Raw genomic sequence first — 26,026 nt, 5'->3', positions numbered from 1 at the left:
TTCAGAAAATCAATGCAAGAGATGTAGAAAATAATCCTAGGAAAACTTTTGCAAGCCTTTATTTTTGGCAAAGGGTTCATCTCTTTCCCCAGTTTTCAGCTCATTCCCTCATTACTTGAGTCTCCTCTTCTTGTTTCAGCTTCCAGCTGTGAAATAGAAGACAAAGTGGGAGACAGGGAATGTTGTTAAAGAAGATAAATAAACATTAAACAAACCTTGTAAAACCCTTTACAGAAAGTGTTTTTGTGTACATGGCTTTTTCAACAGTTTTGGAGGGGGTAACTGAGGAGATCTAATAAAATTTCCAAGATGTCAACATCAGATGAAATCCCCTTGCAAACCTTACTGCCAAATGGAAAAGCATTTTTATATTTTCAGAGGAGAATAGGAAGGAACGTGTTACGGTAAAAGAACCTTAGCTTAGCTTTGATGCTTTTATCTGCATTCTGGCACTGTGGTAGCAAAACCAGGGTGGTTAGTGCATCCCAGGACAGGAATGTGACAGTTCTTTCTCTTAAGGTGTCTGCTCACTGATACTATCTTGTGGTAAACCTCACTGCTGGTTTATACCTCGTTCTCTCCACCCTTGATGAAAAACTGTGAGACCCTCTAACAAAAAGAATTCTGCAAGAATTTTTCACTAGCCCAGTGCCCCATCTGAGTTGTGAATCTGTGGTGAGGTCTTAGGAAGGTGGAAATAGCCTTGCATTAGACCATGTATTTCTAAAGAAATCCAGTGCTGAAGTTCATGGCCTGTGCTGCCCATGACATGGTTCTGCTCATTTGCTGCTCTGCACCATGGCCCTGGTTGGTTGCATCAGCTCTTTTATGAAAGACTATGACCCTGGGCAGCAGTCACCAGATGCAGAAAAATTGAATCTTCATGAGGCAGTGTTGGTGTACACCATGAGCAATGTAAGTCTGCTGAAGACTCAGCTGGGAAGTTCTCTCTGGAAGGAGGGAAAAGCCTGTCTGGAGAGATACAAACTAGAGCAGGAAAAGACCAATTTAAGCTGTATTTCTGGGTTTATACAGACATTTCTGTTTTCCCACCTGGGCTGCCCAGTGATCCCCCTTGTGTCTGAAGCCTTTGAGCAGCAGAGCTGAGACAGAAGTCTGCAGCTGGGACTCAGATGGGCAGAGCCGGGTGGCGGGGCCAGGCTGTGCAGGGCGCAGGCCACTGGTATGGCCAGCAGCTCTCCACAGGAGGGAGCCTGGCTGGCACAGCATGGCCAAGCCTTTAGCCCACATAGGGCCAAAAAGCCTTTCGACAGCAAGGCCAGATCTGCTGCAATCCAAACACTGGAAAAGCAAACCACGCTGCACACTCTCTACTTCCTCACCAAGGCGTCAATGCCTGAACCTCGTGGCCACATTCAGGAGCATTAACCTGTTTCAATGGCAATGAAAATGACAGCTGGAGAAGTTGGCCAAGCTGTGCAGGGCATTTCTCAGGACTGTCCTTGGCACAGAAGACTTGAAACCTGCCAGGTAAGCACAGCACCAGTGATGGTCAAGATCCACCTCTTCCTCTATGCAGCAAAAGAAATGTGATGGTCACCCCCATACTAACTGGGCAGGGGAATATGCAGGAAACTTATTCCTGTTGTGAGGGAGCAGCCAAACGTGTTATTAATTTTAGATGGCAAAAGACTAACTGCCCTGTATAATCCCTCTTAGTTGCACTCCATGTCTGAGGAAAGAAACCCATGGAAAAGGAAAGGGCTCTGGTGGGCCTGAGTATCTGCAAAACTGCAAACCTTGAATTCCCCAAAGCCTCACTGTCACCCACTGCTAGCAATTCCAGGTCTGCTCCTGGTTCATGACACTGAGATTATTTTCCCCATGTGTTATGAGCTGCAGATCACCTCTTTAAAATCACCAAGTGCCACCTTCTTTTTTAAAAAAATTATTTATTTTCTAGTTTTCTTTTGGAAATAGCAGGAGTCAGGTTTCCTTAGGGTAGTTCTTAGCTCAATTTCTAGCTCTTTCAGCACTCACATAGAAAACAGGTATAATCTTTAATTTAAACATAATTTCTTCTCAGTGTTGTTAACCAAACATTTAATGGAAAGTCTTAAAAGAGGCGGTTGAAAGTCTTTCCCTGACTCATGTCTGCTTTCACTATCCAGGAACATCTTCTGTTTGGGCTCTCTGTTTTAATATTGTGTCTCAAAAAATAGGCATGACTTAAGATCCTAATATCAAATTTAAACACATACTCCCCACAGACCTCTTCATCCATCATAGTGAAATGAAAAAGCAGGGACATATTTCCCCCTTTGCTGGACACCTCTAAATCTTGAGAACAAAGGGCTACTGTTATTTTTCATTGTCACTTTTCTCTTCCAGTGATTACAATGAAACTCACTTTTGACAGCTGCCACTGAATAAGCCATGATATGTCTGAGCAGGATCAGCCCAGGGATGGACTCTGCAAGATCTTGGTTGTCTGCCTGCACCTCGTGTGGTCAGCTCCATCACTGCAGGAGAGCTCTGGACAGGATATATGTCAGAGGATATGGACACACTTTTGGCTTTTCACATCCCTGCTTCACTCCCAAAATGACATATGTGTTAGCAGGGGACAGGAACTGAACACAGGACACACTATTGAGTAGGGGAAGGAGCTACAAGAGGTCCTGGCCAGGGTAATGGCACTAGGGTACCCTAAACCTTGGTGCTAAATGACTGAGGGTGCCTGGCACAGTGACCACAAGGTGGACTTAGGAGAGCTGCCTCCGGGCTCTGCCACTGAAAAGGTTTGATTTGTAAGAGTCCTGTTTTTCACTTTTAACGGTGAAGGTCTCTGTGGGATAGAGTTTGAATTTCGGATAGAGTTTGGATTTTAGATAGAGGCTGGATATCGCTGGCACTACTGGCTAGCGAGGAGGTTGTTATGGAAAATAGCTGATGGCAAACTGAGCTGCTACTTTTTCCTTCCATCCTCTGCTGAAGGCACTGCATTCTGGGGACAACAGAGAGGATTATTTTTAAAATGTTGCAACCAACAGCTTCCAAACTATTTGCGCATATCGTGATGAACGTCTACACAGACATACAAGTTTATCCGGACATAAGTTGTGGGGTGCTTTTCTTTGCAGAAATGTATGATTTCTATACTCTCATACACGTGTAGAATGCTCCCCAGACAGATCCCCAATACAGAGCAGATGTTTCGTGCTGAATCCCTTTCTTTCCCTGCCGCAACTCACATCCAGCTGGGGAAGGGGCGCGGGGCTCCCTGACATCGCTCACGCCTCGGGATGCCCTTATTTCACTCGGGGCAGCCCCAGGGGCGGCGGAGGGGCTCTGGGGGAGCGCAGCAGCCCCGGCGGGCGCGGAGCGGGGCGCGCAGCGGGGCGCGCAGGGTGCGCGCCGCGGGGAGCGAACAGCAGATTGCGGGCAGCCAATGGCGAGGGCAAGCCGAGGTGGCACCAAATTTCCCGCAACCAATCAGCTCGCGAGGGGGAGGGAGGGGAAAAAAAAAAAAAGGAAAGAAAAAAAGCAAAAAAGCAGCCAGGCATCATGAGAGAGCCTGGCCCTCGTCATCCTCCTCTTCCTCAGCATCCTGCCTCCCTCCCGCCCCCCTGCCCGCTCCGCCCCGCCTCTCCCCCCGGCTACGCCGAGAGCCGGGCCCCCGCCGCGATTCGCCGCCCTCCGCGCTGACCCCGCGCATCCCAGCCGCGGGCAGGGGGTCACCGGGAGGCCGGGGCGCGCAGAGCCCGGCCCCGCCAGTCGCCGAGCAAGCAGCCCCCCTTAAATACCTCCGCACCCGCCTCCGTGAGCCGCACAGCTCGCCGAGCGAGGAGCCGAGCAGAAGCAGCCTCTCGCCAGCGCGCCCGCGTTCCGCCGCCGAGGAGCAGAGACAGGGCCGCCCCATGCCTGCGCACTTGCTGCAGGAGGAGGTAAGCGGGGCCCCGGGGTGCGGGTGCTTTGTCTTTCCCTCGCCCCTTCCTCCTTCATCTCCGCGGCCCCGGCAGCGCTGCGCTGCTGCTGTGTTGGGGAAGAGGGTCTGGGTATCCACGCGTGTCTGTGCGTGCACACACACACACACACACACACAGACACACACACACAGACACACACAGACACACACAGACACACACAGACACACACACACAGACACACACACACAGGTATTCACACGTGTGTGCCCGTGTCCTCTCCGCGCCGCTTCGCAGCTGTGAGCCGGAGGGGTTCAGTGGTAACTTAACACATCACCCAAGCCTGATGGGGAGCCCATGGATGAAGCGGAGACATCCGCCTTTGAGGTGATCTTCCTGGGTCCTGTGCCCTCAGGTAGACTCAGCATAAAATACAGGTTTATTTTGAAAACACCCATCGAAGCATGCTGGGTGCTTGAGTAGCACGAAGAGCTGTTCAAGAAGATCTTTTGTGCCAAGAAGTCATAGTGGTTTTTTGATAATACTCAGACTGGGATTTAAAAAAAATTTCCTTAATTCATTTTCTTTTTAATAAGAAAGAGCTTTCACTTGCAGTCTTTTAAAACCAAATATTGCAGCAGGAAGCGTCTCTAGGACAGACGCAAGGTGAAAGCCGGCTGCCCAGATGAAATGAATGACTGTGTCTGCTTGAGCCAAGCAAGCATACAATGGGGAGACTGCCCATTTTTGGCATAAGAAGGTCTGAATAACAGCCTGACACACCAGTAAGATGTGTGGAGCTGTTGGATTTTTAAAGATTCTCATTTTTATTTTTGACCCTTATGGCAGCCACCCTTTGCCCAAGGGGAGGAGGCAGGGGCTTGTTTCTGGTGTTGGTGCTCTCACCTTCTCATCCTTCTCCCCTCTGCCAATGCCTAGAAGTGGATATAAATCATAGCCCTGTTCTTTTGCTGTCACCAGCACACAGGGACTTCCTTGGTCATTTTGTGCAGGTGCCATGACCTTCCAGTGATGCTGTGATGTAAAGAACTTCACTTTTCTCCCCTCCCAAAATGGATGTCAAGGGCAGTGTGCTCAAACCATGTTTCATGGTTTTGGCATGTATTTTGGGCCATATCCTGGAAGCTGGAAAGAATCCTGTCCCTGGGTCATGCTGGGCATATTCAAATATGCTGGACCCGAGATTCAGTGCCCTGGGGCCTGTACACTGTACCCAGTGCAGGAGCCTTTGAGCTGCAGTTGGTTGTATAAGCTGGCTGGGTGCCAGCATCACCTATGGCGTGTTCAGTGCTGGGGAGGTGGGGGTGTAGATGGGGAAACACATCTGTTCTGCAGATGAGAGCTGCAAAGTCATTCAGAAATGAGGGAAAGCTAATGAAAATGATTTAGCTGGCCTCCTCCCTCTCTCAGCCCTAGACCCCAGATCAGTACTCCATCCCATTTTCCTCGGTAGGAGCCACTATGGTCATAAGGGGATAAAAATCCTCTTTTTTTCCTTGTTTCCCCTGTTTCTACTTAAATAGCTGCCCTCTCTCCCTCCCTCTTCCCCCCATGCTCTTCCCAGCAAGTCTGTAACGGTGGAGCTGTTTCACAGCTGCTTTATAGCCCTTTTGTTCAAGGTTAGTTTACATGTGAGAAAAGACCAGTCTGATTATATCAATGTAATTCCAGCAGCATAGGTATGCTGGTAAAATTCCTCATGTGGCTACTACAACTCTGGAAGACATTTTTTCCTCTCTGCTGTTTTCTTTGCACTCTCCCTCCTCCTCCTTCTCCTCCTCCTCCTCTACCCCTGTGTAACTTTGACAGTGACATAAGATATCATGGAGGAGAAAAATGCAACTCCAGCCCCACTTTCTTACTCTGGAAGCAGCATGTCCATATGGGGTGTGTTACCCGTCTAATTATACACCAATCACTGCTGTGAATTTTTCCTGCATAGACAAGTCTTGGGTCTTTTTGGTAGATTGTCCTGCAGCCAAGAAAGAAAATTGTACCTTTCTGCCAAAATGCCAGATGAGAGTATCTAACACTTGGGAATGGGAAGGACTTCTCCTTGCCTGATCTCTGGATTAGAAGCCATTTCTCATGGCTCTTTTGGTCTGGGGATTACCTCTAAATTCTCCAGCAGATGAGAGTATCATACTCTCAAAACATTCATTAGCAAAGCAGGCAGAGACAGCCTATAGCCAGGATGCAGAAGAGCCAGTCCCAAGTTCAGCAGCTTGCCTGCATGCAGGGAAGGCAGCAGGATACTTTGTGTCCAGCTTTTTCCTTTCAAACCTTTGATTCCCCAAAGAAAAACTAAAAGCGCTCCTTCTGCAGAGATCGTTTTACTTCCCAAATGTGGGGAATCTGTCAGCCTTGCCAGCTCCTCCCCATCGGAAGGTATGTCTGTAACCCTCTAGTTTCAGCCCTTGGGAAAGGGAGGAGTTGGGGTGGCCACGTAAGCTGCCTGGCCTGATTTTAATGCTTCCCTCAGGAAACTAGGCCATGGCAGGATGGTGGTCTTTTATGAATCCTGAACACCTGAGTGGGAATCTGCTGTTAATTCAGGAGAGACTTCTATTGGGAAAGGAACTTTGCCAGCTTGACCACGCTCTCTCCGGCAGTCTCAGCTCTCCTGTTCCTGCCGGCTGACCTTTAGTGCCCCTTCACGGCGGGGGGCAGCGGTGCTGCGGCAGAGGGATGTGTCCCTTGGGCAGGTTCCCAGGGGATGGGGGTGACATGTGCAGGACACACCGCTTGCATCCCACGTGCTTGGCACCCCCAGGGTTGAGCCGTGTTGGGCACTTGGGCTCGGGACTGACAAAGGACTGCGAGTACTAGCAAGCACACAGCTGTCAGGATGGAGATGGAAATCGGTGATTCAGGGTTCAGTGACCTGTCTCATTAGGGTCAGTGCTGCCTGCTCCTTTTGTCATGCATGCCTGATGGGGTAGGCTGTCACTCAGCCAGGGCAAACAAGCATGTGCTGAGGGAATATTGTGTCACAGTTATAGAAGGGAGCCAGGAGCCAAGCTGAGCCAACTTTGCTGCTTAAAACTTCCTCTCTGCATGCTGGTGGCCATAGATCAGAGGATTGTCTTCCCTTGCCTCAGTTTGCCTGTGGGTGGGAAATAAGAGAGGGATAAAAGTCTTAGCAGCAGGCACGGGATAAGTAGCTGCAGTTCTAAGTAGAAGTACCTCACCTGACTGCCTCCATCCACTGATCTTCAAGCATGTTGGTCTTGCCACATCCCATCTTGGAAGGTGAAGCAGGGGAGGTGAGGAGGCACCCCAGAGGAATCCCCTTGTGGATCTTCCTGATGTTCCCCCGTGGTCCCTGGTGGAGTGGCACAAATAAGTAGGCTATCAGGAGCAGCCCGTTGATTTATTATAAAACTGTGTTTCAGACCATATTTCTTTCTCATCTTTGTTCATTCACAAGATTTCCTTTATTGTTGTCTGCTTATGCATAAGCCCAGACCACAAACCCACCTAAAAACACCCACTAATCAAATTGAAGGAAAAATAAAAATCCTTGCAGTCTGCAAATGATCTCACCAAAGCCACTGGTGGAAAAGAGACTGGCTTTCAAGTATTTTTCTTTACTTTTGGCACCCTACCTACCATTCACCTCCTCTCCAGAAAGACCAGGTCCCTGTTGTCTCAGGCCATGACTCTATGTGGCCAGAGCAGGCTCTTCTTTGTGCCAAGGGATCAGCTGAAAGAATGGAGCCTTCCAGGGAAACTACAGGCTGTGAATCTTTACACTGCCAGCCTAGATGCATGTGTTTCTATTTCTTGAATTGATAACCACCAACTTCTTGTTTTGTTTTCCCTTTTTTCCTTTCTTGAAAATATCCATTGCTACCTCTTCAAGGAGTTCTCCTCCACCTCCAGCACCACTGCTGTTGGCACAGTCACCTCCCGGGTGACCAGGAATGGAGATGCCATCATGGAGAAGGACTCACTCAATCATGAGGACTTGGCAGGAGACCGGGGCATGATAGACGATATCTTTGATGAGACCTACCGGGAGAAAGAGGGCCCCAAGCCCCCACTGCGCTACGTCTGGAGGAATATCATCCTCATGAGCCTGCTGCACCTAGGGGCCCTATTCGCATTGACATTGATACCTTCTGCAAAGATCCAGACACTGGCATGGGGTAAGCACATTCCTCAATCTGTTTCCTGGCATCCACAACCCCCAAACTGGGTTGTTTGGTTTTTTCTTCCTCCAGGCCCACAGACTCGGGGATGAGAGAGAAAGAAGCAGGGGGCTGCTTCTAGAAGCAGCTCTCCAGCCAGATTTGTAGCAAGCTGTGGAAGGGCTTGCTAGTGTCTCTTGTAAGGTTATGCATGAGAGGGAAAGATTTGGCAGGGATTTGGCTTGTCTGCTCAAAGAACAAACTTGATTCACAGACATTAGGCTTGGAAATACCCTGAATGTGCAGCTGCTACCGGGGTGAAGCACAACACTCTTTGATAGAATACTGTGACAGTGCCAGAAAGTAAGGAAGAAAGATGCTAGGAAGAGCACCTTAATGGGTATTTGGGGAGGCAAGGTACAGAGCACTATTTGGCATGAGACTGCTGCGCAGTCATGAGAACCATTCCTGTCCTTACTAGGGAAGTGTAAATCCCACAGAGCCTCAATGTGTGTATGAGGGAAAAGAGACAAAATTCAGTTGTGCTGAAGATAAAAGTCAAGAATTAAGTCTGAAGCTCAGGTCTTTTATTATTCTTAAAAGAGCACAGATTAGCCACTGGCATCCCGGAACTAAGCCTGACAACTTTCAGAAAATAAATAAGCGTCTCTTCAGGCTGCAAATTCCAGTGGAAATCACAACCCAGCAGAAGGTAGCTAGGCAAAGCTCTGCTTTCTCAGAGATCTTGCCTTGGGTAGGAACCAAACTTCTCCTCTGACTGCTTGAAAGACAGCTGGGCCCAGGGCCCACTCTGCAGGAGAGCCTTGCTTTCCAGGGGCCTTTGTGTGGACCCCTGGAGGAGTCCAGAAGCCAAATAGCTCCCAGTAGGGCGGTCAAGAGACTGTATCCAACCACTGCCTCACTGTGAAACAGAACATCCTGAAACAAAAATCAACAGTCTAGATTGAGGCCTGCTGGGGTGGCTTTTGGGTTCAGTAGTGCTCCTGCTTCCTGGTCAGCTTGGCTATGGCTGGGCCCTGGGGTGATCCACCTGGTCTATCACATTCTCAAAGTCTGTCTTCCTGATGGCTGTGTGCAACAAGTATCACAGCTGAACCAGGAAGGAGATCCTGCCTTGCCAGATGGCCAGGCTGACTCTTCCTCCTGAACCACATCAGCCTCTCACAGGCAGAGGTCCGGGGGATGAACTTCACTGGAGGCAACAGCCAGAATCTGGCTACAGCATCTGCAAAAGCAGAGGCACTGATATGTTCCCTTTTGCAGCCAGCATGGCCTTTTAGGGGGATGTTGTGAAAGAAGACTTTGCTGGGCCTTTCCCTTGTGAAAACCTGACAGGCTGTACATCCCCCTGGCCTGTCAGAGCTGGGCAGAACATGCAGCCTCAGCATGACCTTGGAGGAGCATTTCAGGGCTCTTGATCCTGGTCTGTGTGTCCCATCCCTGGGCTGGAGGCTAAGCAAAGACTGCTGGCTTCTCTCACTCACTGAGCTGGCAGCCTGGGTCCTCCAATTCCAGTCAGATAACCTCAGGATGTTGGGGCAAGGAGAAGAAAAAAAAAGTGGGTAGAATTTACTGATTTCATTTCAAGCTGTTGATATACTCCATGATTTCCAAATCCATCCAACCCTCCTCCCTTGAGTTCCCTTGGGATACTTAAGAGGGCTTGAGCGTCTTTATCCAGAAAGTTAATGCTGTTTTGCATTCTGCTAAACCCCACCCTACTCCAAAATGGTCTCTGAGGTAGAGAGACTGTACATCTTTTTTTTGCAACTGTACCTCTCTTTAGGACGTCTGTAGACCATCCCATGGCACTTCCCAGGAATCTGCTTTGCTTTTTATCTCATGTCAATCCTTTCTGCTCTCCTTACTCAGTCAGCTCTGATGTGAAGTGCCAGTTGCTCTCCTGCCACTGTGAGGCACTGCAAGATTCTTTGGTGGATTCTGGAGTGACATATTCTGGGAATGGGAGAAGGACATGGTGTTTGTGGGAACTGCACTGTTCTGGACTGGCTGAAGATTGAAGATGAATCCACCAAAGCTTGAGTAGCTCCACCAAGCTCCTGCACTCCTTTTCCAGGAAAGGATCACCGTTCATGGCACCTTGAAGCCAAGTCAGAGTTCCCTTAGAGTCCATTCTCCTCCAGCACTAACTGGAACTGGAATACTCTGAACCTCCACAGGTCTACCTTCTCAGCAAAGCTTCTTGCTCCTTGCATTGCCCTTTTCTCAGCTCATGCCTTTATTTGGCATATACAAGATTTCTGTGGCTGTCATGTCAGTAACTTGCTGTTTTTTCCCCATCACCCTCTGGTAGCAAGGAGAGGACTACAGTTCCCATGTTACACACAAGGATAGTGCAGCAGAGACTTAGGTTGCTCCTGACAGTACACCATAGGCTCATGGAAGGCCAGCTCCGGTAGCAGTGGTAGTTCTGGAGCTGCTGGAGTTTTTGCTTGTCTCTTTGTTTGTTTTTCAGATAATTTCTTCCTTAGGTTGGGTACATATGATACAAAATTAACATGGCCCCAGATGTTCTCTGTTGTGGTACAACAGGCAGCTGTGGGGCCTGGTAGCTCATCTACCTTCTATAATTTATCCATTGCTTATACCCATTTCATCCAGGCCACCATCTCCTTGATGTTCCTGTCCCTTTGAAACCAGTTATACTGGTGACTGTCCTCTTTTGTTTTCATTTCTCTATGTGCTGATTCCTCTTTGTCTCTCAAGCTCCCCAGCCCTGCCTTCATCATTGTTTGCTGTTCTGCGTTGCTGTGTGCATTGTATCCCCTGATCTCTTTCTGGTACAGAGCTTCCCAGAATGAGCTCGGGTTGTTGATCAGGTGAGAGCTCACCATCACAAGAGCTCTCAGAGCCTGTCCAGCACTGGCTTTCTAGTCAGCTCCCCTTTTATTTATTGTCTTCTCTACTGCACTTCTCAAAGTCTTGCTTAGTCTTTTCAAGGATCATAGGCAGATTTTACGTCATTTACCAAATGGCACAGAAACTTGAGTCTAAAAGGGCAGAATGAAAAGGTGATGGACAGTTTCTTCTCTAATTGCTCAGATCCTCCCTGGAAACATGTTTTGTGGGTAGTCTTTTTAGCCCTTGGATGCAGCAGACTGACAGTAATTGTTAACTCCAGTTGGCCTGGACAGCAGTGTCTGTAAACAGGAATGGTTCTTCTCAACATGGTGCTCTGTCAACACCTCAGTTCCCTGCAGTGCCAGGAGCTCTAGAAGCATGGGCTGATATAATTTTATTTTTTTTTTCTGTATTATCTTTGGACCAAGGTGAACCTTGCTGGATCATTTATGCAATTCTGACAGTATGAAAATCTCAGCCCATACTACCCCCAGAGATATGACCAGAAAAGTGTTTATAGTGTTTTTTTCACTTTCCCATCAAGACTACAGCTGGCAACACCTTTCCACTTAGTGTTCCCTCCAGGCTTAAGTAGCAGATGGTGTGCTTCTCTGAGTGTGGCAGGGAAGTCAGGTTTGAGTGACAGCAGATCCTACTGCTCCTCCTAAACACTGTTCCCTTTTATGCAGCCTGTAAATTTCATTGCCCCTGGTATCTTTCTCCTGAGAGTAGCAGGACTCACCTGGCTAACAGGGACTGGGCAGCAAGGAGGGAACAGTCCTGCACTAAGCAAAAGCCCAAGGACACATTCTGGAGCAGGAGTACCTCTTCATGTAAACATCCTTGGTGTTCACTGCAGGTGACAATGCTTTTAGCACATTCCTAGCTTCTCATCATAACTTGGGTCTGAATCTGGGCCCTAAAGAGGTAAAGCCTAATGAGTCATAGCTATGACTGAATGAGGAATGTTTTCTGTTTAATTTTTGGAATATCGAGTGCTTATTACTGCCAGTGGTCATAATTCTTCGTATTCCAGTTCAATGGGTCACTGGGAATATCACCTGTCAGTTGCCAATCTTTTGAATCTCATGCAGTTCAAAGCATGGTATGGTATGGAAGCATCCTCATCTGACCCTCTAAGTCCTTCAGTTTGGGGCAGTATCACAGGGCAGGTGTGAAAAGCTGTGCTACTTTATTTCACCTTCTCTATTCTCTTTCCAATTGAATTCTAAGTGGATGATCTTGGAGGAGTTTTTCTTCTTCCCTGTGAGATGCTGATTCCCTGACTATGATCATCACTGTACCTGTTTGTGGGGGTGAACTCTCTGAATCATAAGGGTGCTGGATTCTTCTGTATTCCACAAGGATTTCAATCATTGTGCATATCCTGTCACTGTCACATAAACTCTTAGATATGGCTGATGGGTCTAATTGTCTCCAGGTAGGGTTTGGCTTTCTGTGGTGCTGGCACCCCAAATGCATAGATTGAGAATCAGTTGCTTTCCCACACAAAGTGTCTGCCCCTTAGATAAACTACAGATTCTTGGCAAGAGGCCAAGCAGCATGGGATTATAATTAGAGAGTTATGGCCATTGTAGTGACCTGGGATGCAGCTCCAAGAGAAGTCAACACGAGCTGCTGAGGTTCATGGGCTTTGGATGGAGGCTGAGTCTGTTCTATGCCAGGACACCCAAAAACAGTGGAGGCTCTTCCAATTTTTTTACAAAAGCTTCCAGGAAAAAGCAGATACTGGGTTGTCTGCATTTGGAGTCTGTTGGTGTCCTCATTACATCTCTTTTGTGATTCCCTGTGCTTGCTGATAATGTTTTTGTTGCTGGTGTCATCTTTTCCCAACAGGGATATCCACAGGCAAACTCTGAGAATTGTCTGTACAAAAGAGATACAGATGAGCTTCCTTTTCTGCAAAGTTTAAACACAACAGTCATCAGCTAGACTCATATTCCTGGAGGCCTCTTTTACCAAAATATGCTCAGTCAGCATGTGAGGATTCACCAGATAAGAAATGCTGAAAACTCAGGGCTATGAATCAGGCCTTTACTCATCTAACCTGACATTTACTTTCTTGTGCTACTAAGAGCATGAAAAATCATATCATTAATTTGTGTCCCTGGTACACCATCAATTCATAGGGCCTGCTTGCCCTAGAGGGCTCTTTCCCTAGCAAGTTGCCCTACACATCTATTGCAAAGTGCCCTTGTTTATCCTGTATTATCTGTGGAGATAGTACTGATTTAAAATGCATCTTAAAATTTAAAATAAACAGGTCATGAGTTGGTTCATAACTTTCAAGTCAGAATCATGAGACTGAGTAAGATCTTCAAGGTTTTCAGCACCAGTAAGGCAAAGGGACACCTGAGCCAAATGCCCTGTTCGATCATCCTTTGCTTCTCCCCTTCCAGGCTTGGACAGCTTTGTGAGCTTTGTTCAGCTCTGTTCAGCTCTGTCTCTTGCAAAAGCTGGATCCTGCTGTATTTGCATGCTTGGCTCTCCCAAAAGACTGCCGAGGTGCTGGGAGACACAAAGCAGAGTTGTGCCGGTCCAAAGCTTGTGCTGCATTCAGCAGGGAACCAAGGGAGAAGATGATGGGGAATCATGGTCAGATCAGCAGACAGGGAAGGTCACTCTTGTGCCGCAGGATGGAAGTGAGAAGAGTTCATGCAAGTTTAAGGGGCCAGAAGTTGATGTTAAATCACCCAAGACAGGCTTTTAGTGGATAAGAGATTAGGTTGAGAATGCAGCAAAACAAAAAGGAGGTTACAGAAAAAAGATGAAGCAGGAGGTTACAGGAAATAAAGCCTGTATTACTTTGAATGAGAGAACTGGGCTATGCCTGGCACAGGTCTCAGATTTCTGATTCCAGACAAGTTTCTGTCAGAGTATCTGGTTTTCTGGGTTCAAGATAAACTTGATTAGAGCCATTGGCCGAACATCAAGCACAGGACCAGCAATTCCTATCCATACACTTATGTGTAAGAACGAGGAAATCTTTTTATGATCAATACAATTGGCTGAAATGTGCAAATTTATACCAGGAAAGTTTGCCCTGGGGGACTGGTAAGAAGGCATTGTTTCCTCAGAGGACTAGAGGTGGAGTTGACCTACTCACAGATATGCACCCTTCACTCTTTGTGTCTGAGCTTGCAGAATAAACCAGCTGTTGAATGCTGTCTTTCCACCAAACTTCCTGACCCTTCCTTCCTAGAGGATGAGTTAATTTGCAGAACCCATTTTCTTCTTAATCCACTTTCCTAATGTAATGTTGCTGTGAAACTCTTGGGGTCTTTTTCCATTTTAGTTTTAGGGTCAGATGCTGGAGCTGAGGTTAATTTCCAGAATTCCCAGGAGGACAAATGGGCACACAGATCAGGGCAAATATGTCTTGGGAGAGGGATGTGGTTTTTTTACTAAATGCCAAAGGGGCAAGGAATTTCTTCTGCTCTGTATGAAGAGGGAACACGTGAAGCAGCCTCAAAGCTGAACAGGGCCCAGCAACATTGGCCCCTGCCATGGGCACAACTTGCAATGAATTGTTAGCTCTGGAGTTTCCTTCTGTAAAAGGTGCAGGAGTTGAGCAGAGGGAAAGATCAAAAAGACCCTAGGAATGGTAGCTTCTGGGCAGATTTTAAGCCAGTGCTAGAGCTGAAGGTGAGCTAGAGCTGAAGGTGAAGCCCAGGCTTGAGTGGGAGGATAGGTTAGATCTTTTTTTAGCCAGCTTCTGCTCAGAAAGGGAGCAGAAGAAAAGCCTAACCCTGGGCTTGAGCTGTCCCCCGAAGAATGCTAAGATTATCTACCATCTCTAGGTGAAAATAATGCAGAAGAGATTTAGTGGGGAGTGGTGAGATACGAAAGCAAGAGCCTGGATTATTCAGGGTGGAAGGAAAGGGAGAAGCTGTTCCCTGGTGGACTGCAGTGCTTTACCACTATGCTTTATGGAAGCAGCTACTTCATACAATTTTGACTATTCTGCACCATGACAGATGGCACTGTGCTGAAGAACCAATCCCTGTGACAAGTCTTCTAAGGGGGAGCCTCCTTCCTTGTTAGAGATGAAGAGCTGAATTTATTTGCCTCACATTGCCTAGGAGGCCTGTGGTAGTTTGGGCACTCTCACATTGAATTTTATTGCCCCAATCTGTGCTCTCCATGGATTTGTCTCTTGTTTATAAAGCTTTGGGGGAAGGCCCACCTTTGTGTTGCTCTTCCTGAAGCTTTGCTCTAACTGCTCAACTTTTTTTTCTTTTCTTCAACTTTACTTTCTTTTCCTTTGTAGCTCTTCTGTGTTTTGTGGTGAGTGCTCTGGGGATCACAGCTGGATCTCACCGCCTCTGGAGTCATCGGTCCTACAAAGCCACGCTGCCCCTGCGCATCTTCCTGACTATTGCGAACTCCATGGCCTTCCAGGTAAGCACTTTCTCAGTGTGTCACTGGTGCTCAGAAGGAAGTGCTCCCATGAATCCCTGTCTCAGATATGGGACACAATCTGATGAAGAGGTTCCAATCTCCTACCACCTCTTGTTAGGAAAAAAGACAACTCTTTCTATCTAACACCGCAGTGTTAGAGTCTGTCTCCTTGTCTTTACCTATTGTCCCATCAGAGGTTGACTCTGAGACAAACCCAATGGGGAGAGGACAACTGGCCAAGACCAGGGGTAGGAAAGCTCTCCAAAGCAGGAATGTACCTTTCTCCAAGGTGTGGTCTCCCTGTGCTTGCACCAGATCCTATGAAAGAGGTGTGGAAGTGTTACGTGTTCTCCTGATGTTGCTTCACTCTCCTTTTGCTGTGTGGCTGATAGAGGAGAAGACATCTGTAAAGCCAAGGATGTAGATTTCTACAGGATGTAGAATGTGCTACACCCTAAAGACCAAGAACTTGTTGAGATTTAGGGGATGTTTCTCTCGTTCAGATTAGGACTAATCATGTTACAAATCACACCACTGGCTTCCAGAGAGTTGTCCCAGGTCAGTGATATATTAAGGAGAGAAGGGTTGGGCCCATTTGGAGTGGCACAAGTGACTGCAGGCACTGTTAAGCACCTTGGGAGATTGCTTCACCTCTCAAAGAGCACTAACCTCAGGATATTGCCTAACTACTGTGAGAATACTTCACAGTCCCCAAAGTAAATAAAACTGCAAATCTGTAGAAGTCAGAGTGAAACCCCAGATTGCCATGGCACAGAAAAATAAATCCTCTCAGGCTTGCTGCTGTAAGTCAGCCCTAACAACACTCCATCCTCCAACTGTACTGAAGGGTTGCTTGTCTGTGGGAAGCACTCAGGAAGGTGTCAGAATGCAGCACTTTCTGCTATAAAAAGGTGAACACAGAAGTATCAAGTGCTATGTTCTTTAAGTAATTCTTCAGAGGATATTACTTTGTTTACATGTAATCAAAAAAGAGTAAATTTTTTTAAGCCTTGAGAAGCTTTCTAAAACATCATTTAATGTCTTCTTCTCTGATAATACCAAACAGCAGTCTTTGATGAGGAAGGGGAGGGACCAAGCTGCTGATTCCAGCCAGTGGTCCAGTACTCATCAAGGCAACAGGATGGGTTGCTGTGTATTAGCTAGTCCTGTACAAAGACCATCTTTCACAGGGTTATAGGGCAGAGGGGGAAAGAATTTGCTGAGCTATTGCTGTAGGGGATAGGAATAGACAAAGATGAGAGACAGACAGATATTTCAACTTCAATAGGAACTAATCCAAAGTTTTACTGAAAATTCGATACTATTCCCCATGGATTTTTTTAAATAGTTACTTTCAGTGAGATCAAGAAAAGATTTATTTTGAATTTATCTCGTTCCTATTAGTGGCAGCAGAGGAATCAGCAACTTTTAAGATCATGGAAGTTTATGGACTGTCTTATCTTTGGTCCTCCAGAAAATGCCTGTTGGCTGCTCAGAGTCCTGTGACTTGTAACTTCAGAGAATTTGTGAATTCTGTCTCTAACTGGCTTTTCCACCTGCAAGACCTGTCAGCTGCAGCACAACAGAAGCTCTCATGGTTATAGCCTGTATCTGGAAACTCCCAAGGAAGAAGACATTCTCCTTGGCTTTGCTTGCTCTTCTTAGAAGATTTTCAGTCAGGGAGCACTTAGAGGTGATCCCAAAATAAGACCAGTAGAAAAGATAATGAGCTAAAGTTTGGGTCAAGATGTAATTTTTCAGGTTTGAGACTCCTGATTTTGTTTGTAGACAGGGTGTGGCAGATGAAGTCATACCATGATCCAGCTGCGTTACATGGTCTCTTTCCAAATTTGTGCCTTCTGCCTCCAGCAAGACATATGTGCAAACCCAAGTTGTCTGTCAACTTTCAGACTGGGCTTTCTCATGTTACATGGTCCTGTGTAGGGTCTGGAATGTGAAAGAGACTTTGGGTCACTGATGAAACTTTTCCAGCATAGGTACTGGTTGAGTTTTTACTAGATGGGGAGGGCAGTTGGGCCACCCTCTTCTGGGTGAATACTGAGTGACCAAGCTCTGGCCAAGATCAGCAAGGGTTGCTGATACCTGGAGATATTTGGCTCGAAGGAAGGCAGCAGTTCCCAATATCTGGAAACAAGCAAGAGTTTAGTCCTGGCCCTTGTCTATCATTGCCTTCTGGAATGGCCTGCAGGTAAATTTTATCTCAGTTAAAGGAGGAGTGGTTGAAAGGGACTTGAGGAGCTGTGCCTCTGTTACAGGCTCCCTGTGTGGACAAGTCCTTTAGTCTTTTGAGGCAAGAAACAGGGATGATTATGCCATTTCCCTGCCTTCAGAGTGTTTTCAGGAAAAGTCCTGGGTATGTAGGAGATTAAGGAGCCTCTTGTGTAATACAGGTAATAGAGCCATGGTTAGATCTCTATTTCATGTTTTCTAGGATGGTGTAATACATGGCTTTAAGCTCATTGAAATCTTGATACAAAGAAATGATCACAGGCTTATGAAAATCTATTCTTAAAACCAGCCAAAGCAATCATTTCATAATACAAATGATAAAAGCGTTGACATTTTCCAAACTGTATTGATTTTCCTGCTTAAATGCAACAGTAATGGGTCTGAAGAGAGGTATTTTTGAGAAATGTCATTGAAATTATGTGTTTGTTCTCTTTCTAAATAGGAACCTTAATTTTAAGACTGATTTCCAATGGAAAAAAAATAAATTAAAAAAGCCTCACCCCCCTCTCCCCCACAAGTTAAACATGTGATTAGGCAATCCCAGGACAAGCAAGGCGGGATGACCTATGGGAAATGTCAGGTACAGGGAAGGGGCAGGTCAGCCCTGGGGCTGGCACTATGCAAGGATGGGAATGGGGACAGGGATGGGGATGAGACAGGAGCCGAGCATAGGAGGGCAGGGCAACCAGCCAGCCAACGAGAGTGGATGCTGCAGGGGTGGGGCACAGGCCAACCAATCAGAGCCTGCAGCACCATGGGTGTGGTGCAACTTCCAGAGCTGGCCAATCAAAGAGCAGCACTGAGGCACCCCTCTGGAGCTGCTTCCCAAAAAACTGGAGAGGTGCAGCCAAAACCCAACCTCTGTTTTAAATCATAAACCCTAATAACACACAATGCAACTGATATGAGTTCAGGTCAATAGGATTTAAGTATTTAAACATTTCAGGCCATTTTATAATTTGAAGGGAATGTGTCCAGCCCTGACCCTAAGTTTTCACTCCTGTTGACTTGCAGAATGACATCTATGAGTGGGTCCGGGACCACCGTGTCCATCACAAGTTCTCCGAAACAGATGCAGATCCACACAATGCCATGCGGGGCTTCTTCTTCTCCCACATTGGCTGGCTCCTTGTGCGCAAGCACCCGGATGTCATCGAGAAAGGACAGAAGCTGGACCTAAGTGACATAAAGGCTGACAAAGTGGTGATGTTCCAGCGCAAGTGAGTGGTGGGGTCAACCCTAGTGAGGAGCTATGGGGAATGGAGTGGGGACAAATGAGCTGGAAACTCAAGTGGCTTTGATGGAATGTGAGAGGATCGAGGGCATCATGTGAGAAATGTGACTCTTCAGCATGCCCAAGGCTTTGCTGTGAGATGAACTGTGAGAAATTAGCTGTTCCTCTCCTATGGGAAGTGTTTAGAACCCAGTGCTACCTCTAGCCCTCCCATACCCTTCTCTTGCCTGCCTACCTGGCAGCATCTTGCCAGCAGCTGGCTGAGCTTCCCACCACAAAGCCCCCCCACCTGCTCACCCCACAGCCCAGCTGCTACTTTGGCTGCCCCAGAGCCCACATACTGGTGCCTCTGAGACATCCTGGGAGATTGTACACCTTCCAGGCCATGTGTATGCCCCTCTTCCCTCAGTCTTCTGGAAACAGTATGGTGAAAGAAGGTTGAAAATGGAAATGTGAGAGGGGCAGTAACTGGGAAGGACAGTTGTGATTCACTGGTGCCTCTTGGGTAGGGTATCTTTCAGCCATCTGGAGCTATACTAGGAGTGATTCCCAGAGCAGGTGAGCCTATCATCAGGGCTGCAGGGATGTGGGACTGAAACCATATGGTAACCAGCCTAAGTCAGGAAGTCCCTAGTTCAGTCTTAGACTTATTTTTCTTGTGGGTCATCAGAGTGGTTCACCTTCCTCTACTGCCATTCTTCTAGTGTGAGAGAGCCCACATGCTCATCTGTATGCTCATCTGTTCCACTTGCTTGCACTTGTTATGGGGGGTATTTGTAGGCAGAGGCAAGTCTGAAAGGAGGAGTTGCAGCACTGGGCCAAAGCCAGAGAAAGGACCATCTGTGGGACTCTGGAAGCATGGGGCTGCCTTTACAGGGACCAGTGTAGCTGAGACGCCAATAACAGAGAAGGCCAAAAGCAGCAGCTGGTATCTGGACTCATGGTGATGGGGGCATTGCTCTGTGCATATGTGAGGGGAGCAGGATTTAGTCTGAGTCTCTTGCCTAATGATAGGACTTGGGAATCTCCAGGCATGACTTCTGCACATCCAGAGCAAAAGATACAAGGCTCAGGAGTGAAGCATTTCTGCACTTAATTTTCCCTTTATAGTTGAGCATGAATCCTCCAAATGGAGGGCTGAATCAGTCCTTCCTGTCCTGCCTCTGCCACTGAACACCTTCCTCCTGGTCCCTTCCTTTCCAGATACTACAAGCCCTCAGTGGTGTTGCTGTGCTTCACATTGCCAGCTGTAGTTCCCTGGTACTTCTGGGATGAATCCATCGTCATCAGCTTCTTCATTCCAGCCATCCTGCGCTACACCATAGGGCTCAATGCCACTTGGCTAGTGAACAGTGCTGCTCACATGTTTGGCAACCGGCCGTATGACCAGAACATCAACCCGCGCGAGAACCCCCTGGTCAGCCTGGGGGCCCTAGGTATGTTCAGCATCTGTGTCTTTGCTGGAGGGGGACTGTAGAACAGGAACTGCCTCTTGGGGCTGCAACTGCTTCTAGGAATTTCTATCAACCCAGGTCTCCCTATTTCACCTGCACCCTTCCCTTCCAGCCTTTGCATCTGGGGGTATTTCCCATGCTGGCCAGTGAGTACCTAAGGGCAGTGGGGTTATCAGCTCCCATCAGACTCTTTCCAGGCTGGAAAGAATTCTACTACACTTAGCACCTTCTTATCTCAACGGCAATATTTTATTTACCTTGTTCAGAGGTCTCTCTGCCATGTTCACTAGACTGAAAAACGTGTGCTGCAGTCACTGCATATCTGTCTGAGATTTGTCAACTTGAAAATCAGCAGATTCATATTTTGACACATTTTCAGGACAGCTGGTGATTTTTGGGGTGCTTGAGGGTAAGACAAGATAGATGCTTCATGTTTTTTACTGAAATTTTGGAGATCTAGGAAAGTACATCCCAGGATCAGTATACACCCTTATCTGTTTTCCCATGCCTAAATCCTTACCTGTTTTCCACCACTGTACCTCACTGGGGCTCCACTGATTTCCACCACCAAAGGATCTGCTTGTGGAATTTTAGTAAAGAGGGATTTGAACTGCAGAGATTCAGGGGTAGGAGCAGGAGTCAAGGCACCTTTGAAGGGGTGAGCACTGAAGCCAATGTTGACAGTGTCCAGAACAGATGGTGGCTGACTGGTATAGATTGCTTAGTAGAAGTGTCTGCTTAAGTGTCTGCTTTTTCCCCATCAGGAAATGTCCTTTGGATTTGGCATTAGGATTGCCAGTGTTGTAGGACTATTGATTAGCCTGATTTGTTGGGGGCTTGCTGCTGGTCTAACTGGTAGCTGCATTAATACTACAAGATTTTTTGTGCTGGCAGGGGAAAAACTATTAGGAATCCCCTGGTGTTTTGGTGCAGCTGGAGAGCCAGGGCCTTTCACTGTTCCTTGCCACATGCTTGTTTTCTTCTAAAGCACCAAAAATCCTCTGTGATTGTCATTGCCTCATTTGGGCCAGCCCTGACATGCTGGGTCATGCCCAAATGAGATGGGGTAGATTGCAGAAGGGTGAAACTGGGCTGAGAGGAGAGAGGAACCTGAACCCAATCCAGAGTCCATTACAGGACTATGATGCTTTAGGTCAAGATAAAGGGTCTATCACCTAGAGCTCCGCAACATCCTCTCCCTGCTCGTGTTTTTCAGGAGAAGGCTTCCACAACTACCACCACACTTTCCCCTATGACTACTCCACCAGTGAATTTGGCTGGCGCTTCAACTTAACCACAGCCTTCATTGACCTCATGTGCCTCCTGGGGCTGGCCAGCGATCGCAAGAAGGTCTCCAAGGAGGTCATCCTGGCTCGGAAAATGCGGACTGGAGATGGAAGTCACAAGAGTGGCTGAGTTCCTGCTCCCTTTCACACACACATCCACACCTCTCCTTCCGCCTTTTTTTCTCCCTTTCTCCCTTCCCAACCCCTCCAAACACGCTGGACAAAAGTTTAATGTTCTGTTAACTAACTACTGAATAATGCTACCAGTTTGCTTAAGATAATGATAATGAGTTTTAATGCCCCCCCTACCACCCTGCATTTTGCGTGATGTATTTAAGATCTAGGACTCTGCCTTTATAACACAAGGCCACCCTTTCTCTCCTCTCCTTTTCCTTTCTGTTTTCCTCTCCAGCCTCTCTAACCTGTCTCCTGCTTTACATTGTCCCAGTCTCTACCTGGAAGAGAAGCTGGTAGGAAGTGGCCTGGGGAGGCCCATTGCAGTTGGCTATGTATCATTTAGTAAAGGGAAGCCTGTACCAGCCAGATGAAGAGTTGAGCCAAAGTCAGTGACCCTCTCCCCACTACCTTCCCCCCAAAGTTTCTGCCACATCCCTCCTCTTTTCTCAAGGGCTGCAGACAGACATGACATGGCTAAACTGCTCTTCCTGGGAAAAGCAGCCCCATCCCTCACTCTTGCCATCAGAAAGAAGAGTTGTTTCTTTCCAAGATGTCTCTTGGGAAGCATTCTCCCCTGCTTCTCACCACTTAGCCACTGTGGCTGGGAAGAGGAGAGTGCCCAGACTCTCTCAGATCCCCAGCCAGGTCCACCAGTGCCTGGGGCATGCGGTAACAGCAGTGGGCACTGGAGGGGGAGTGCTGGTGGCCTTAATTCCTACTCCCTCTAGTGTCACAGCCTCCCTCCCTGCATTGCCCTCTGTGCCACGAGGGACTGAAGGCAGAGCATGACTAAGCTCCACAGCTGTTTTGGAGAGCTGCAGTGAGGAGGAGGACAGGTGGAGGGGTGTGCCACGGGCTGCCAAGAGGCAGCACCAGCCCATAGTAAGTTTTGTTCACCTCCACCACTGAGATTTTTGCTGGCAAATGGGACTTTGCCAAAATGGAGAGGAGGAGAAGGATGTAAACCAAAGCTCCACCTCTGAGTTAAGCTGCTTTATGTGCTGGAAAAACAGGGTCCCTTCTGGGTGGCAGGCAGATCCAGATCTTTGCTGAGCACAGGGACCAGACAAGGGAGCACCTGCAGGTGTAGGGAGGAGTGAGGGTGTCTGCAGGAGCAGGTATTTTCATCCTCGGGGAGTCCACTCAACAAGTGCCTGAGAAACACCAGTGTGGAGCCAGGTGGCACAGGGGGCTCGAGGAAGTTGAGACCTCAAGGTGAGACACTGCCACCAGTGTGAGCTACCTCTGTGCTTTCTTGCCCAGGGTTGGCTATGTTGGCTTGCCATTCCCTGCTACCCAGAGGGAGTGGGAAGGAGATGCAAAAACAGCTCCTTGTTAGTCCCTTAGCTTGCCTCCCAGCCCCCTCGGCGAGCCATCTCGCCACCTCACTCCTTTGCCAGTGAGGCAGGCAGCGAGGGCGGCTGAGCCTGCAGAAAGGTCAGTTACATCACTGAGCCGACGTGGGCATGCAGCTGGAGGGCGCTGGGGAAAAAAGTCATGTGGGTGTTGTTTCCTGCAAGTTGCAGAGACCAGCTTGAGTTCAGGCGGTCGGTTACATTCTGGATGTCATGGTGTCACACCCCTCACTGAGCTGAACATGCTTTTTCCCCCTTAATTCTCCTAGTTATTATTAACTTTTATTACTATTATTATCATTAGTTGTAGTAATAGTATTGTTTTTGTTGCTTCAAGGCATCAATTGGAGCTGGAGGAAAGCACAAGAGGTAGCTGGAACAAAGTGATATTTGAGTGGGGTTTGCAGCGTCTCCCTTATTCAGGCAGGCCAGGGAAGGCAGAGACAGTGCAGATGCCAACTTCCTCACCTCAGCTCTGCCATGTCACAGCCAGAGAAGCTTCATGGAAGCAAGTGTCTGCAGCTTTGCTTCCTCCTGCTGCAGTGAAAATTGCCAGGAGCTAGGATAGTTCTGTGATGTTCTCCTTAACAAGAACAAGCTTGTTACTCAGAAAATGAGTCTGTCTTCTTACCTTCCCTTCCCTGCCACCACTGTAACCTTGTTTATGCTCAGCAACGGGACTCTGAGTTTTTGAGCCATAAGGAATGATGTGGTCTCCAGCCAAGAAGAGCAAGGACAAATGGAGAAGAGAGTCCTTCAGCTTCTGGTTTCAGGAGATAGTGTCCTTACTGCTTTGAGGCTCTTGACTGCCTGGGTGCTGGCTGGACCAAAGGGAGTTGTGGCTAGAGCAGTATCCTACCATTTGAAAAGAAAAAGAAAAAGCCCTCCAAAAAAAGAGAAACACTGTTAGCTCTGTAATTGTGGGCTAACTTTGCTCTAGTGTAAACCCCTCTGAACTCATGGAAGTCCCCAGAGAGGATGAATTTACTCCAGCCAATAATTTGAAAGGGATGTGGGGAGGGGAGAAGGGGAGAATTATTTCCTTGCTCCTGGTGCCCTTAAGGTGTAGTGTGACATACCCTACAGTAGAGATGCATGCTGTGAAATGCAGCAGTATTTCACATCCTCTCAGCAGAGAAGCAGGTCTTGACATCAAGAGTTCAAATTTCGAGTGCTGATTCGGGTCCAGAATCTGGAATGAGAGTGGAAGTTGAGGGGCAGTAACCAAACAGTCCTGGTGTTTGTCCAGTCACTTTAAAGGTAGATTGGCAAATATCTCTGGGTGCCTTAAATCTTTCTTTAATATACATAGAAGTATTGACAGCTATCTGCCGTTTTTTGGGTTTTTTTTCTGAGTTATGAACATTCAAGGGGTTTCTTAATTATTTAATTGCCTACATGGAACTGTGGGTACAGGTGATTTTGAATGTATTTGAGTTAGAATTTTTGTTAGATTAAGAAACAGATACACACTTTAAGTAGAAGTTTGTTTAAGATATATATATATATATACCTATAAATATATATATATTTTTGGTGGCATGTTTGTGTCCTGGACGCATCGTCTGTATGTTTAGCTTAAATGAGTCTGTGAAAGGTGGAAGCAGAAAAAGCAGCAGTGGGACCTCATGGCTAAAGCAGCTGGGACCTGTTCCCAGCTGAACAACTCGCTCACTGCACGATCTGGGACAAAGTCACTTAAAAACGCTCTGTGCCTCAGTTTCCCTATCTGTAATGGGGTGGGGGGGGGGGGGTGGGGTTTACACCCTGCCTCCTAGAGGTGTGTTGAGGCTCGCTGCTGACCAGCCGAGCACAGGAAGAAACAATACGAACCACACACACCGCTGCTGGCAGAAGCACGGACTGGTTTGTTTTCCAAAACCATTCCCAGCCCTGCTGGTATTGTGAAGAGCAGAAGTCTAAGTGTTGGGTGTTCAGGGAAGGATTGGAAAGTTGAATCTGCACATTGTCTAAGCTCTGTCACTGTTGAAATGTGAGTAGGATATGATTTTTCACAGCTTAGGGATTTCTGCATACTAGTATCTCTGTTTTGTGTACTGGGAAAAAAAACTTTTTCAAATAATTTCTACTAATATGGAAACATCTGGTTGTGCTGATCTGAAATTTTATTTGTTCATAATAAAAATGATAAATGTTACTTTAAAACTTGTTGGACTGATGACATGGTGGGCAGGGCTTGGTAAAGCACGAGATGCTCCATCAGGATGGGGAATGCTGTGCCTTACTGTTTCCAAACCCTTCTCTCTTCCAGGAGAACCAGGGGAAAAACGCCTCTGGCTCTTTAAGCATCATGAATGAGTGGATTATAATGGCTTTCATACTCCAGCGCAGGCCAGGCAGGCACACCCCGCCAAGGCTGCCCCTGCGCCTGGGGTTACTGCAGGTTAATTCCAGCCGGGGCCCCTTGCCAGGGCCTTGTGGCTGGCGGATACACATGCGGCACAACACGTAATACCGGCAGCCGCCTCCCGTCAGGCGGGTTCATCAGCATCAGCAAGGGGAATTTTCCTCATCCAAGAGTGAGTGTCTCTGCGTATCCCCACCCCTTCTGCAGCTGGAGAGAAGTGAAAGGAAAAGGGGGAAATCCCCTGACCAAGTATCACTTTAATTGATAGTCGCTTCCCTGCACCCCCACCTAAACGTCTTTTGATCATAGTGGCGAGTAAGGCCGTCTCCGCATGGCACCAGCTTGCTCCATGCACAAGCAGGCAGAGGGAATGGCCTTGTCTGTGGCATTTTTGCCGCCTGCAGCACATAGGGACCCCTGATCCAGCTCATGCTTGCTGGCACCACCAGACCTTTGCAGCTGGGCATGCTGAATCCCTTGGGAAAACAGGCCCATGCATTGGTTTCCAGCTGCAGCTACTGCTGCTGGAAAGCCCTTTGGGTGAGTAAGCCAGAGT

The 26,026-nt window shown here is 47.7% G+C and overlaps 1 protein-coding gene across 1 annotated transcript; it reads left to right on the top strand.

Annotated features, from left to right (window-relative positions):
• Positions 1 to 3,589: 3,589 nt before the first annotated feature.
• SCD (stearoyl-CoA desaturase) lies at positions 3,590 to 25,258 on the top strand. The gene is made up of 6 exons (XM_058841830.1): positions 3,590 to 3,908; positions 7,774 to 8,059; positions 15,216 to 15,346; positions 18,611 to 18,816; positions 20,034 to 20,266; positions 21,501 to 25,258. The coding sequence occupies exons 1-6, from the start codon at positions 3,882 to 3,884 to the stop codon at positions 21,698 to 21,700; spliced, it is 1,083 nt and encodes a 360-aa protein (XP_058697813.1). The 5' UTR covers positions 3,590 to 3,881; the 3' UTR covers positions 21,701 to 25,258.
• Positions 25,259 to 26,026: the final 768 nt, after the last annotated feature.

This window comes from Poecile atricapillus, chromosome 6, assembly GCF_030490865.1.
Source record: "Poecile atricapillus isolate bPoeAtr1 chromosome 6, bPoeAtr1.hap1, whole genome shotgun sequence".
NCBI lineage: Eukaryota > Metazoa > Chordata > Aves > Passeriformes > Paridae > Poecile > Poecile atricapillus.
This window is presented reverse-complemented; position numbering and strand designations above follow the sequence as displayed.

Bases quoted from the DNA above. Each gene is read 5' to 3' on its own strand.
- SCD (XM_058841830.1), top strand. From the start codon at position 3,882: ATGCCTGCGCACTTGCTGCAGGAGGAG. The intron at 3,909-7,773 runs GTAAGCGGGGCC...TACCTCTTCAAG, and splicing joins CGCACTTGCTGCAGGAGGAG to GAGTTCTCCTCCACCTCCAG. The intron at 8,060-15,215 runs GTAAGCACATTC...TTTCCTTTGTAG, and splicing joins GATCCAGACACTGGCATGGG to CTCTTCTGTGTTTTGTGGTG.